General features: G+C 35.7%; 2 protein-coding genes across 2 annotated transcripts; one reads left to right on the top strand and one right to left on the bottom strand.

The window, feature by feature from the left end:
* Positions 1-694: 694 nt before the first annotated feature.
* LOC149786419 (uncharacterized) lies at positions 695-7,649 on the bottom strand. The gene is made up of 3 exons (XM_089976856.1): positions 7,345-7,649; positions 3,739-5,055; positions 695-3,584 (listed from the first exon to the last, which is right to left on the bottom strand). Exons 2-3 carry the CDS (start codon positions 4,352-4,354, stop codon positions 3,235-3,237), a joined length of 966 nt encoding a protein of 321 aa, XP_089832982.1. The 5' UTR covers positions 4,355-5,055; positions 7,345-7,649; the 3' UTR covers positions 695-3,234.
* On the top strand, positions 4,701-15,746 carry LOC149786418 (uncharacterized). Its single transcript, XM_089975935.1, has 5 exons — positions 4,701-4,885; positions 6,069-6,216; positions 13,444-13,717; positions 14,172-14,495; positions 15,174-15,746. The coding sequence occupies exons 1-5, from the start codon at positions 4,701-4,703 to the stop codon at positions 15,476-15,478; spliced, it is 1,236 nt and encodes a 411-aa protein (XP_089832061.1). The 3' UTR covers positions 15,479-15,746.
* The last annotated feature ends 368 nt before the right edge of the window (positions 15,747-16,114 follow it).

Here is a 16,114-nt window from a genome sequence, read left to right as displayed (position 1 = left end):
GGTGACTTGTATAGTTAAAATCTACATCAGTCTTTTTCGTTTAAAGGTTAAAAAGTCTAAGAATGTGATTTAAATCGCTCATCACTTTGTTTTGTCTCGAAGACTGTGAAATAAATTGTCCGAAAAGATATTTCGGCTCTAAAAATATCGGGGATGAATAAGTAGATCATATAGTATATAAAAATCCTTTGTCAATGTGTGTGTGTGTGTGTGTGTGTGTGTGTGTGCGTGTGTGTGTGTGTGTGATTTTGATTTTTAACATAGCTTTAACAATTTTTTAGTCATATCGCTACGATATCTAAATTGTGGCAGGTTATAGTGATGCTAGCACTGGGTCATCATGCCGCACACCTCACTACCCAACGAGACATTTCTCCAAACTTGTAAACGGGTTCAACATTTAGGTTGAATTTAACGTGTAAACATCTATTTATGTCTCAATATCTTTAGAAGTAGAATCATCACCCATGTACAATAAATTAGCTAGCTATTTCTTGTTTATAATTAATTGATTACTACTATTTAAAGTCATGAATGAAAATTAAACACACAGGCCCGGCCCTAGGCAGGGTGAACGAGGCGATTGCCTTCGGCCCCGTGCTTTCGATTGCTGCCTTCGGCCCCGCATATATGATCCAAAGGTTACACAAAATATAGATATACATAACACATCCTCTCATAAAGAAAAGTAAGATTTATATAACAAAGTTTTATTTCTTCATACATATTAATGAAACACAAAAATGACAATAGTAAAAAAATATGCATAGGGTAAGGTCTAATGTCATAAAAGTAAATATACAATATGTACAAAATAAAGCGATATAGTACTTCTATACACACGAGAGTACATCTGTAAGTAATCAGATTTTCTTTTCCCTTGATGTGCCTGTTGTTGATGCTGCAAACTTGCAATGTCAAAACTCCACCTCAAGAACCTCTGATATTTGCTGTTCATTTTGTTGATGAAAGTAAAGGTGTTGTGTTCACTGGATACAATAATCGGAAAAGGAGCTGAATTATATACACTTCCAAGTGTTGTGAAGCAAAACTTAAAGCCAAACACTCTTTCTCGCTAGTGGACTAATTTCTCTGGTGCGTATTTAATTTTGTTTTAAAGAAATAGCACACTGGATGATCCAAACCATTTAGTCTTCTTGAAAATTAATATGCCACCAACCCCAAAATCACTTGCATCAATTGACATTTTAAGTGATTTTTTTTTTATAAATCTCGAGCTGAAAGAACTGACCCACTTTTATGTATGGCCTTTAATATATCGAACGCTTCCTGATATTTGTTAGACCAATGAAACTTGGTTTCTTACACAACAAATCGTTTATGAGTACAGCAATTATGGAAATAATGGAGCAAAGTGTTTGATAATATCCAGCTATACCACAAAATCGCATTAGTTGCTTTTTATTGTTAGGCACTAGGAATTCAGATATAGCTTTAACCTTAACTTCTTCAGGTTTATCATGTTTCAGAATATGTCCAAAAATTTAACACAATCTCGGCAAAACCCATTATCATAATCATCATCATCATCATCATCATCGTCAGTTGCTTAACCCAAGAGATCGTTGGGGCACCCAATTTGACCTCATAACTAATTCTCTCCATCTTTCCCTGTTGTCTACTACCCTTTGGGAATCTCCAAATCCCATGTCTGTCCACTCCTTACTATTGTCTTACGACCTCTTTTTCTGTCTGCCTCTGCTTCTGCAACCCTCGAACTGTGCCTTGCGAGACTGTTTTTGCCAGTCAATATGGTCTTGAGACATAACCGTGCCACTTCAGTTTGTGCTTTTATTTTACAGTGGTCTTCATAGGATTTGATGGCTCGTATGATTCTGTTGGGGACTTCTTCATTGGTTACATGGTCAATGTATGAGATGTCCAAGATCTTACCATAGCATCTCATTTCGAATGTTTGAATCCTGCTTTGTAGATGTGATATGAGTTTCCATGTTTCACAAGCATACAGAAAGATGGATATGACAATCGAGCGCATCAGCCTAATTTCGGAACCAAGAGCAATATTGGTATCTTTCCATATTGGTCTCAACCTTATTATTGCTACTGTTGTCTGGGCAATCCTGCATAGTAGTTCTGGTTTGGAGACCTCATCTGTGAAAGCTGATCCCAAGTACTTGAAACATGTGACTCTTTCGAGCTTCTGTCCACTGACCTTTATTTCTGCACTGATGCTATTGGTGTTGTATGCCATTAGTTTTTTTTTCCAGCGCTAATCTCCATGCCGTATGCTCTGGAGGTTGTGTGGAGGCGTTCAACCAAGTCAGCCAGTTCTTTTTCATCTCCTGCTAAGCCATCAATATCATCTGCGAAGCGAAGGTTGGTGATTGTTCTTCCTTCGATGCTGACAGTACAACTGTGGTCATGCAAGGCATCCTCCATGATCCTTTCCTGGAAAATGCTGAAGAGTGTAGGTGACAGTATACATCCCTGTCTGACTCCAATTGTTGTTCGAAACCAATCGCCTCTGCTGCCATTGATGAGGACAACACTGGTGGCTTTGTAATAGAGGTGTTCAACAACCTGCACCAGGTTTGAGCTGATGCTGTACTTTCTCATAGTTGAGAACATGACCGAGTCATACTCTTCAAAGTCTGATGAAATCTTTCCAACGCCCCTTCACATTCAGGCTGATATGCAGAATATTTAGACTGTTGGGTGCCTAACTCGTACATAACTTGTTTGAAAATTCCAGACATAAAATATAATCCTTGACCAGATTAGAATATTGGACAGATTTAGGAAGTCCAAAAAGTATTAAAAAACTTTATCACAGCTTTTACTATGGTTCTATTCTGTATATCACTGAAAGGAATTTCCTCTGGAAATGTTGTCAACGCATCCATTATGTTCAACAAGGGCTGGTTGCCTGACTTGGTCTTAGGTAAAGGGCCGACACAGTATGTCATTATTCTACTAAATGGTTCGTCAAATACATGAATCAGCTGCAGTTTTGCTGGTCATGGTTTTGCTGAAGAACTGTAAAACAACCAAACAGCTATATAAATTTAATACAAGATTAAACATTGTGCGACACAGAAGATACCGATAGCACGTACGCAGTTTTGAAAAATCTCACTGATGGGGAGTTCAAAAATGTTATCGTGACAATGATCATCGTTATGTCTCCAGTGTAAACAATACTGATCATAAGGCATTGTTAAATAAGCATTTGGTGAAGAAAAACAGAAGATCTCATATACTAAATTGATCAGCACGTTCTAACTTAACCAGTCGATTGTGCAATATCCGATATCGAACATCTATTGATATTTCATTGAATTTTTTCACATCTTTGAGCTGATAATACTTGAAAACTGACGCTTTTTTCACAAATTTTTCCACAACATTTCTCAAACCGAATTTTTCCGCCAAAACACATATTTCACAGTATTTTGAAATACTGGTTCCAGTCCGTTGTTGAGAAACAAAATTATTGGCAAGCATGCTGTCCAATTTCCTTAACAAGCAGTCTTGACATTTATCCAAAATTCCTTTTACTTGGTACTCATGAGCCAAAGGTAATACTTGAATGACGTTTTGATCTGAAAAGAATACAAATGTGATAATACCTTTAAATCTTAAACTCGATTAAAATAATTCACATGCAGAAAAAAGTGTTTACAATTTTCATTGGCACAATTTGTTGCTTATCTCGAAAAATTAAAATTTATAGCAATTAGATTTGTATTCGCTTACCTGTGATTTTCCTAGGTGTTCCGGGAACAGAGCACTGTAAGAATCTCAGAACATTATTATAGTTCTTTCCAGGCAGAGGTATAACACTGGCATCCCTCTCTTTAAAGGATGAGCCAAACATCCGACGGAAAACAGGGGACATCAGCGCCAGATGAGACTTGGAGACATGCAATTTTCTGCCATCAACTTCCAGTTGTAGATCGGCCCAAAGAAATTTTTTAGTGAAGTCAATTTCATCCTCATTTAAATAATCACTTTTTTTGCTTTGCCAGCTTTCAGAGTCACCAATTATGGACCTACTTCTGCTCCTCGAACCACTTATATTTCTCAAACCACTTCTACTCCTCAAACTACATCTGCTCCTCAAAGTACTTCTACTCTTCCAACTACTTCTACTTCTCGAACCACTTCTACTCCTCAGACTACTTCTATTCCTCGAACCACTTCTACTCCTCAAACTACTTCTATTCCTCGAACCACTTCTACTCCTCAAACTACTTCTGCTCCTCGAACCACTTCTACTCCTCAAACTACTTATATTCATCAAATTACTTCTACTCCTCAAACTACTTCTGCTCATCGAACCACTTCTACTCCTCAAACTACTTATATTCATCAAACTATTTCTACTCCTCGAACTGCTTCTACTTCTCGTAATACTTATTATCCTCGAAACACTTCCGCTCAATGAACTACTTCTACTCTTCGTAATACTTCTGATGCTCGAGCTACATCTAGCCCTCGAACTACTTCTGCTTCTCAAACTACTTCTGCTCCTCGAGCTACTTCTACTCCTTGAACTACGTCTGCCCCACAAATCACGTCTTTTCCTTAAACCACTTCTGCTCCTCAAACTACTTCTGCTCCTCGAACTACTTCTACTCTTCGTAATACTTCTAATCCTCGAAATACTTCCGCTCACTGAACTACTTCGACTTCTTGAAATACGTCTGCTCCTTGAAATGCATATGTTCCTAGAACTATACCTGCACCTCGAAATACTTCTGCTCCACGAACTACTTCTTTTCCTCGTAATAAGTCTACCCCCAGAAGAATATCTGCAACACGAACTCTATCTGCTTCTCGGACCAACTGTTTGCTGTTCATACTTTGGCCTTTTAGAGAGAAACATCTATATTTTTATGAGGTACAGTGTCTTTTTCTTGCCAAGTGGTAAGGTACAGAAAACTGTGCTGAAATGTATGCTGCTATTGTAAATTTTCACCTTGTTCTCTCTACTACGAATTATCCGTCTGTTAAGGCAAAGAAAAAAAAGCCAATGACAAACTTGTGAACGCACCTGCTGTCACAAATCACCTGAAAATAGAGTGAAAGGAGAAAATATTTCCTTTGACAATTTGGCATAGTCTGAAAAACTATAAAATAAATCCTCGTTATTTTTAAATTGAAATACTATTAAACATTTCCCGAAATATTATTAAACATTTCCCGAACAAAATGTTTTACTACAGCAAATCAAATACACTACCGACCCCTCCTCTACAGTACTATCACGTGCCGGACTTGCGAACAGCAGGGTGTGGGTCAAAATCCTACCAAACCCACCGCCATTGTGTCTCTATGGGGAATTGTACTCCAATCGTGTCATCACGATATGAACTTTCTTGTGTTGAAGTGTTATGAAAGTCCAACAAATAATTAAAAAGCATCACCGAAAAGCCGAATATGACATTCTGTAATTTGAACCTTTTCTTACTATTATCCAGCATAGATAGGAACGTTACAAAGATGTTGAGTTTTGTCTGATTTCAGCATGCAGCATAATGTTTATAATACTATGGACTATACATGTATTTATAGTCTCATTTTGAATTGACAACATAAATACTACGTTCTGATAGGAGACTAATTTCACTATCGACGATAACCAAAAGTAACGTGGGTTATCGCGTTGTCTCGTCCATGGAAAGCAAAGCTTAGGGCAGGGGTGAACAACCATTTTCGGCCAAGGGCCAGATTGCATTTTCTAAGACTACGCAGGGCCGCAAACACTAATTTCTTTAATATAAATTCTGTTCACGGGCCAGATTTCTGTGTTATTTTAATTTTCCCCGAGGGCCGGATAAAACACGTTCGTGGGCTAGATCCGACCCCCTGGCCAGGGGTTGTGCATCCCTGGCTTAGGGTGTATACTTCATGTACATGTCCGAAAGACAATGGTGGACTATTATAAACCAAACAGCCAACTTGCTGAACATTAACGGTCCTAGTATGAGAATAGCCGTTAAAATATAATTCAAAATATTAAAGGGTCTCAGGAAAAGTACATTCTGAAATTTGATTTCATATCCTTTATCCCTTTCCTGTAGACAACAACTCAAGCGAGTGTGGCATGCATCATCAACCCCCACCCCACTCCAACCCCCAAAACAAAACAAAACCAACAAATCACCCCCACCCCTCAAAGTCAAGCCAGCTGACTTTTACAAAATTAAATATCATAGTAATTACATTAAGGTTTGATAATTGCATTGGATAATTATCGTATGTTATTTCTTCAGTATACCTTTATCAGATGTTTGATTGATTACAGTGGGAATAAGGGAAAACGGTTAAAGAAAAACACATTTTATTTGTTGCCAGAAATCGAAATTGTCTATCACTTTTTTAAGGAAAAAAAATTACCAACTACTGTGTAATAAGGGAAGGATAAGGACATATATTTGTTTGAAAGGAAGAATGGATGCCTAATGAAGACCAAAGAACGATTATAGTATTTATGGCTTATAATATATTTGCATGACTTTGTGTGGACGCACCTCCCATCCTCCTTGACTGTCTCTTGTAATGTAATTTAATGCGTGTTAACACTCGATGTGAAATATACGCTGTGTATATTACTACACATTTCTAATTTAAACTAAATCTCACTTTTAACAAAAAATGAAATAAATATCATACGATCGCGTGTGTGTATGTCTGTGCGTGTGTTTGGTAATGCTATTTAATTAACACTAAAGTCCCCATTGTCTAAGATTTTAAATGGACGAGAGATCAAACAGGAGTTACTGTCCACTCTTGCATCGACCAGTTAGCATACGGGAATTGAAATCATGCCACCGGACCGTCGCCCTCTCTTAAACGCTGAAATACTAGATCTAAACTTTAGAACTTTACTTCTCTTTAACGACTAACATTCGGAAATAAATGGAAGCTGACGACATTGTTTTGGATGCAATAAATCTCTCTCTCTCTCCCTTTCTCTCTCTCTCAAATTTCTGACATGACGGAACGAGATTCCGGCTGATATAAACCTCGCTAGCTCCTTGGGGTGATGCTGCTTGGCACAAATGTGTCAGTAGTTCCAATCAGAGTTCAAAAGCCGATGAATACACACAAATAAAATAAAAATGGAGCTGAGGAAAAAGATTGCATCGACACGCACTTTTGAATCCTTACCCAAACTCTACCACCGCCCACAAACAATCGAAAATGAAAGTAGAGTGGAGGTATTGGAAGAGTAAAGGTATTGTAAATCGATTACATTTTTATTCCTGTTACTGCCTTGATTTATATTACTGGTAAAAATATGAAGGAGAGAGACAAAGATTAGAAGCAATAACAATAATATGGCGCCGTACTCACCTATATATTGTCGGACACCATCCAGGATAGTCTGATTCCCTGCTTAATATGATCCCTGCGTTGCACTTCGCTATAGGACACACGGTACTAATTATACGGAAGAACTGTGAACCAGTCTAGAAATTGGTGAGTATTTTTGGGTTTGGTGGTCCATAAGGACATAGGACACAATTAATTTTACTATATGTTCTCTACATTTGTTTCTCAGTACTGACCTTTCCACTGTGTGACGATCAATACAAATCATATGCTAATCTAAAATACCTTCAAAGATGACTTCACGGTGAAGTTCTCGTCAAAGGTTGACCAGCTCTTTTTTTAGATGCTAAACTGTCAACACATCAATGTGTAAACAGAACATAGATTTCACTTCTGGATCATCACCAAGGCCTTATTACTCACTGTGCACTGTCGCCGAAATACACACATACAACAACACCCTGAGCTCATATTATCAAGAATAAACAGTTACCTTTAAATCCCTACCAAAAATGCATAAATAAAACTCTTCTATCACCACCAAAGTGAGAGAGGAAACAATGTTCTAAAAATAGACTAGAACTGCATTCATGTGTGAACCGATTCCATAATGGGTTAATAATGAAAAATAAAATTTTAGTAAAACTATCTTTTGAGAGCTTATCCTATATGTAATTAAAAAAAATATAGACAAATTTCTACTGATGCAATTTTAGTATTTTTACATGTTTTACTCAGGAGTACTCAATAATGAAACTAACACCTGATTCCTTTGGTGCAGAATCAAGAACATGTGTTTCATGCACATGTAAATAAACAAAATGCCGCGACTCATATGTGTTCTCCACACATAAGCTTGTACCAAGGTTAGATGTGCATGGAAAATTATAGGCCTCATCATCATCACCCAGAACCTTTAAGTTATTGAATTTTGAATATGATAGTGTTTCCATATATTTACTATTGGAGTTGACCGCTCCGGTGGCCTAGTGGTTAGAGCATCCGCCTCGGATGCGGGAGGTCGTGGGTTCGATCCCCGGCCGAGTCATACCAAAGACTTACAAAAACGGTACTAACAGCTGCCTCGCTTGGCGCTCAGCATTAAGAGGTTAGTGTTAGGACTGGTCGGCCTGGTGTCAGGATAATGTGACTGGGTGGGACATCATGCTACATCTCTGCGGCATGATGCCCCAGTGCTAGACATCACTATAAACTGCCACATTGCAGACATCGTAGCGATATGACTGAAAAATTGTTAAAGCTACGTTAAAAATCCAAATCACAACAACAACAACAACTATTAGAGTTGAATTAGTACCGCGAGTCCTATACTAAGTGAGGCGGACGCCGACGCCATATTGTCACGTGATCAAAACAACTGGCCTCAGATGGAGAGATCGGGGTAATTCTGTCTGTTAGTGACACAATGCGAACTTTACTAATACTTTCAATTTGAAATATAGCAGTTGTTATATTGTGTTCAAGCTTAACCAGCAAATCGGCTACGTAGGTCTTTTTACAAATATTTCTACAATTACTCAGTAGGCGAAGATGAAGTATAGGGATACACACAACAATAATTTGTTAATATTGCACGTTTCCCACAACATCATCTCAAAAATTCCTTTTTCTATCTATTCCTTGAAAAAATTTACGTCGAAATTGATATGAGGTTTTGTATGGCAGCTTTAATTTTGCCAAAGATGACGAAAATATCTTTCCCATTTGACCAGGGCTGAGGGTAACGATTGTTTGCAAATTTTGCAGATTTCACACTGCGTCATCTAAAATATTCTAGTTGCAATGAACTCCTTCACCAATTTTATATGAATATGTATATATCGTTTTTCATGACAGCCCAAATTTTGTCAAATATTAGGATTGATATAACAACCCTCTTCTGGGGCCCTGAGTGGCCGAGTGGTCTAAAGCGCTCACCGTTACGGATCACTGCCATCTCACCTCTGTCTGCGTGAGTTTGAGTATCAGGCTCAGCTAACATGGGTACGTGAGAAAGCCTGCCAGTAGCTTCTCGTGGGTCGATGATTCTTCCCTGGGTTTTCCAGGGTTCTTCCTCCACCAATTATCCTGGCCGCCATGTATAGCCTATCTTGTGCTGAATAAAGGCGTTAAACCCTACAACAACAACAACAACCCTTTTCTACAAAGGGGCGAAAGTATGACATTTTGTCAAATTTGCATATTTCGACTGCATCATGTATGACATTCCATTTCCTATCGATTACTTGATAATTATTACGTTGGAATTGGTATAAGGTGATAGATGACATCCTTAATTGGCCAAAGGTTAATATAAAATTCCTTCAGTGGTGGGGGATGGCCAAATGTTGCCAAAAGCTGAGTATTTTAGACAGCATCATCTCAATGTTCCATGTTAAATCAATTGTTTGATGAATTTTACATTGATATTGATGTATCTTTGAACATGACAACCCACATTTTGCGAAAGATTAGACCAGAATATCAACCATTTTTTATTAGGCTGACAATTTGGCTAACATTGGACATTTCTTACTGTCAGTTCCATTTCAAATTGATTTCTTGAAAGAAAGTGGCATAGCATCCCGTCCAACCTGGCATGGGGGTGAAGGAGCCAAAAATGCCATCAGAAAAACTATTGGGAGTGGGCCTTATCAGTAAGTCTTTGGGAGAGGAGAGCCAAATTTCTTACATTGATATTTATATATTACTGTAAATATATTGTATTCATTAGGCAAGGCACATTAATTGCCTCCACATGATACAAATTTAATGTACTGCTGTGTTGTAAGATTTCCAAAACAACCCATGAACTGCATTCAGGTTTCATTCACATTCTTATATTGGTAAGATTCTTCAAAATAAACTTAATTTTTCAGTATCAATGTAATGTTGAGAGATGTATTATTAAGGCTAACATTGTAGTCAAGTTGAGACAAATGTTTCATATTTATATTTTACTTTTCATCATTACTGAAGTATGACATGAAATTGAACAGTATTTTCATTTCTTGTACTGTCACAATCATTCATCCAAATATATGTCCTAACAGCGATTTTTCAATTTAACCAAATGTGTTGTTAGATTTGAATATAAAAACAAATAAAACACACTGACATGTACATTAACATAATCATTGAGCCTTGTATGATTAAATATGGACAGCAGTAACTTTGAGTTACTTTGATTTAAATTTAAATGTATCAAATATCACACTTGCATATGTGAATTTCTTAGTTTCTCTTTGTCATCTGTCATTGTTATGTTCTGATAATTGAATACATATAGTTATAAGCAAATGTGATACATATTTCAATTTACGCCCATGCATACACATATGAAAGGAAAAAAAAACAATGTGGCAGCATGTCTTTCGATTGTTTTGTGTGTGTATATATATAATCTCAAATGAGTTCATTAATAAGAAATAAGTTATGTAACATTCATATCGACTGATTCAAAAGAATTCAATATGTGGTATCAATTATACTTGTGTTACAATGAAAATAAGCTTAAACACACAATCTACATATACTTTGTGCAGTATTAGTACTGAAACACATGCCAGCCTATCATGATGCATGTAGTTTTCATAATTATTTATTATGCATCAACAGAATATGACTCAAACTTGGATAAGCGTTAATCAATGAAGTATTCGTCAAGTATATGTATGAGATACATGTATGTGCAGTCCTTTTGAAGGATAGAGGGTTTCCTCTTGAGATGTGCTTTAGAAAGAAAAACTAAAAAGGGGTTATGTAGTAAGAATGAACATTTTCAAAGCATTCTGTTCCAACATCAACAGATTTCAAATAAATTGGATAATGCAAAACACTTTGTATGGTCTTGAATATCCTTTATCATTCAGATAGTAATGGTATCTTCCAGCACACATATGCACGCACACACATTAAGAACAACCTCTAAAACAAACTTGTTTCAAATAAACTGAGGTAGTTTATATTGACATTAAAAATCACACTATTTTAATGACATGGTATTTGTAAAACTATTTCAGAAGACAGACTGCATGAATGATAAATATGTTCATAGTAAGATTGCTTTGCTGACTGAAAAAATTAATCACATGTGTACTTATTGATAAAAAGCAACCTTCATTAATGTAATCACATGTGTACTTATTGATAAAAAGCAACCTTCATTAATGTAATCACATGTACACTTATTGATAAAAAGCAACCTTCATTAATGTAATCACATGTACACTTATTGATAAATAGCAACCTTCATTAATGTAATCACATGTACACTTATTGATAAAAAGCAACCTTCATTAATGTAATCACATGTACACTTATTGATAAAAAGCAACCTTCATTAATGTAATCACATGTGCACTTATTGATAAAAAGCAACCTTCATTAATGTAATCACATGTGCACTTATTGGTAAAAAGCAACCTTCATTAATGTAATCACATGTGCACTTATTGGTAAAAAGCAACCTTCATTAATGTAATCACATGTACACTTATTGGTAAAAAGCAACCTTCATTAATGTAATCACATGTACACTTATTGATATATAGCAACCTTCATTAATGTAATCACATGTACACTTACTGATAAATAGCAACCTTCATTAATGTAATCACATGTACACTTACTGATAAATAGCAACCTTCATTAATGTAATCACATGTACACTTACTGATAAATAGCAACCTTCATTAATGTAATCACATGTACACTTACTGATAAATAGCAACCTTCATTAATGTAATCACATGTACACTTACTGATAAATAGCAACCTTCATTAATGTAATCACATGTACACTTACTGATAAATAGCAACCTTCATTAATGTAATCACATGTACACTTACTGATAAATAGCAACCTTCATTAATGTAATCACATGTACACTTACTGATAAATAGCAACCTTCATTAATGTAATCACATGTACACTTACTGATAAATAGCAACCTTCATTAATGTAATCACATGTACACTTACTGATAAATAGCAACCTTCATTAATGTAATCACATGTACACTTACTGATAAATAGCAACCTTCATTAATGTAATCACATGTACACTTATTGGTAAAAAGCAACCTTCATTAATGTAATCACATGTGTACTTATTGATAAAAAGCAACCTTCATTAATGTAATCACATGTGTACTTATTGATAAAAAGCAACCTTCATTAATGTAATCACATGTACACTTATTGATAAATAGCAACCTTCATTAATGTAATCACATGTACACTTACTGATAAATAGCAACCTTCATTAATGTAATCACATGTACACTTACTGATAAATAGCAACCTTCATTAATGTAATCACATGTACACTTACTGATAAATAGCAACCTTCATTAATGTAATCACATGTACACTTACTGATAAATAGCAACCTTCATTAATTTAATCACATGTACCCTTACTGATAAATAGCAACCTTCATTAATGTAATCACATGTACACTTACTGATAAATAGCAACCTTCATTAATGTAATCACATGTACCCTTACTGATAAATAGCAACCTTCATTAATGTAATCACATGTACACTTACTGATAAATAGCAACCTTCATTAATGTAATCACATGTACACTTACTGATAAATAGCAACCTTCATTAATTTAATCACATGTACCCTTACTGATAAATAGCAACCTTCATTAATTTAATCACATGTACACTTATTGATATATAGCAACCTTCATTAATTTAATCACATGTACGCTTATTGATATATAGCAACCTTCATTAATGTAATCACATGTACACTTATTGATAAATAGCAACCTTCATTAATTTAATCACATGTACGCTTATTGATATATAGCAACCTTCATTAATGTAATCACGTGTACACTTACTGATAAATAGCAACCTTCATTAATTTAATCACATGTGTACTTATTGATAAAAAGCAACCTTCATTAATGTAATCACATGTGTACTTATTGATAAAAAGCAACCTTCATTAATGTAATCACATGTACACTTATTGATAAATAGCAACCTTCATTAATGTAATCACATGTACACTTACTGATAAATAGCAACCTTCATAAAAGTGGTTGTTTGCCAGTGTTGCATTATCAAAGCTTTCTCATATTCATCCTATTTGCAGATGGCTTACCTAGATCGGATGCGTAATCTCGAACGAGCCGTAATGAAATATAACCAGACAATTCTTGCTTCACAGACACCAATAGCTGTTCTCAGGCCCAGACAAATAGATGCTTTGTACAACCTGAGAGAATCCAAAGACTTAGTTGTTGTATTACCCACAGGATATGGAAAAACTTTGATTTTTGAACTGATTCCTTTCTACCTTCAGTGCAAAGTCGTAGTACTGGAACCTCTCAATGCCATTCTTATCAGCTTTGCTCCACACTTGATGGGCATGTGATATGAGTCACTGAACAGTTTCAAGATCACAGTACCTTACACATGGGTGAATTTTCATATATGGGTGGACACCCAGAAGACATACTGGATAACAATGTTCTTGAATGTCTACTTGAGGCTGAATGGACAAAGCAACAGGTATGCTTGATTACTGATGAGGCCCAATGCATTCTGCAGTGGCAGGATGAATTTAGACCTGCATACAAGGAGATTAAAAATCTTCGGGCTCTTTTTCCATTTTGTACAACCTGTGCTATGACAGCAACTATTAATAAAGGCAGCATCAAATCTATCAAGAAAGAGTTGAAACTTTCCAGATGCAGCATAATTAATTGTACACCTTTTCTAAGAAAAAACATCAGTTTGCTGGTAAGAAGACGACCACCATATTCAAGTGACACAACACCAACTTCACCTTATGACTGTGTTTTCAATTCACTGTTTGAGGACCTTATCAGAACAAAGGAGACTCGGTCATGCTTTCCTGTCACAATAGTCTATACAAAACTTGTATGGTTGGTAAAGCTATTGAGCAAGCTATGCTACTTCTAAATGATCAGCTGTACAATAGAGAAAAAAAGGAAGAAAATTGCATTGTTGTGCAATACCACTCTCCACAATATAGCAAAGTAAATGAATATATTCTGTGCTGTCTTTCAAGTGAAAACAATCACATAAAAATCAATTTTGTGACAATTCCACTTGGAATGGGGACAGACCTTAGAAAGGTGCATAGAGTGATTCATGCTGGATACCCATCTTCAGCAGAAGGTATACTCATGCACACCATAAAATCAGTCTTTGTTATATGTATATTAGGTCTGACAATATATATCATTTGATACCTGTATATTTCTACTGCCTCAGATTTAATAGTTGGAGTCTGTTGGTCCTTAAGAAAAGGTCTGTACACAAAACAGTGACAGAAAATGAACTTCTTCCTTGTGTTCTCAGTTAATTTACCAGTTCAGTTAGTTTATTTTAGTAGTCTTGGAAGGAATGCAATAATTAATTCAAATTTTACAAATGTACAGTATGTATAAATATTTCTCTTTTCATCAAGTCTACTAAAAATGGACATTTTTTTCCTTATAAATTTTAATAAGGAAAATGAAGCAGGAAAGCCCTTTGTTATATTGACTTCCACTATATCCTGAACTTGTCTTTAGGATATGAGAAATTACTTGCCTTTCAAGCATGAATCCAATACTTGGTTTTCATGTGTGTTTCATATATATATATATATATATATATATATATATATATATATATATATATATATATACATGTGCATGTGCTTGTCAAGTCTGCTTATAAGGCATGGTACAGTGTACATCACATGTAAAGCCATACATTGTTTAGAATGTTCTATTTTAGTATACTGGTATTCTAAGATAGAACCATGGACTCTTTGTAGAATATAGAATACATATTTTCATTTCACTTCAGAGTATTTTCAAGAGGTTGGTCGAGCAGGAAGGTGTGGCCTTAAAGCTGAAGCAATAATTTTTTACAACAGCAATGACTTATCTTCAAAACTTCTTGAGAAGGATATGAAAGGATATTTAACACTTGAAACTGGCTGCAGACGCCAATTTTTGAATAATTATGTTGACTGTCCATATGAGGCAGCTGAATTTATATGCTGTGACCTTTGTCAAAATGATGCACTTGGAAGTGCATTTGGTATGAAACTGATTGCAGGACAAAATCAAATATGTTCATGTGACTTTAAAGTAATATGTGAGAGCTGATATATCTGGTGAAATTGCATTTCACCTGAATGATGATTTACGCATTAATGAAACATTTGATATTATATCTATGGACATAAATGAAATTGTTCAGTATTACAACATTCCTAGGTACATTGCTGATTCACTGAATGCAATACTTGTTACCTTTAGGAAATAAAAAGTTATTCAGACCAAGCAAGTAAATGTCGACTGCTTTGGTGGCCTGGTAGTGAGAGCATCTACCTTGTATGTGGTAGGTCGCTGGTTCAAACCCCGGCTGAGTCATACCAAAGACTTATAAACATGGTACTAACAGCTGCCTCACTAGGTGCTCAGCATTAAGAAGTTAAGTGTTAGGACTGGTAGGCCTGGTATCAGGATAATGTGACTGGGTAGGACATCATGCTACAAGTCTGTGGCATGGTGTCACTGTGCTAGACATCACTATAAAATGTCGCACTTAAGACATCGTAGCGATGACTGAAAAATTGTTAAAGCTAGGTTAGAAATGCAAATCACACACACAAGTAAATGTATGTCCTGTCACCCATTTTTTTAATTCAAATCCATTTTAATTTTCTTTTGACTATAACCTTGCCAACAGGACAGAATAAAGGTGGGCATGTGTGAAGGTGAAAGTACAATTTAAAAATA

This window comes from Sinohyriopsis cumingii, chromosome 12 (assembly GCF_028554795.1).
Source record: "Sinohyriopsis cumingii isolate HCF-2022 chromosome 12, ASM2855479v2, whole genome shotgun sequence".
Lineage (NCBI taxonomy): Eukaryota > Metazoa > Mollusca > Bivalvia > Unionida > Unionidae > Sinohyriopsis > Sinohyriopsis cumingii.
The sequence above is the reverse complement of the archived record's forward strand: the minus strand, read 5'-3'. Positions and strand labels throughout refer to the sequence as shown.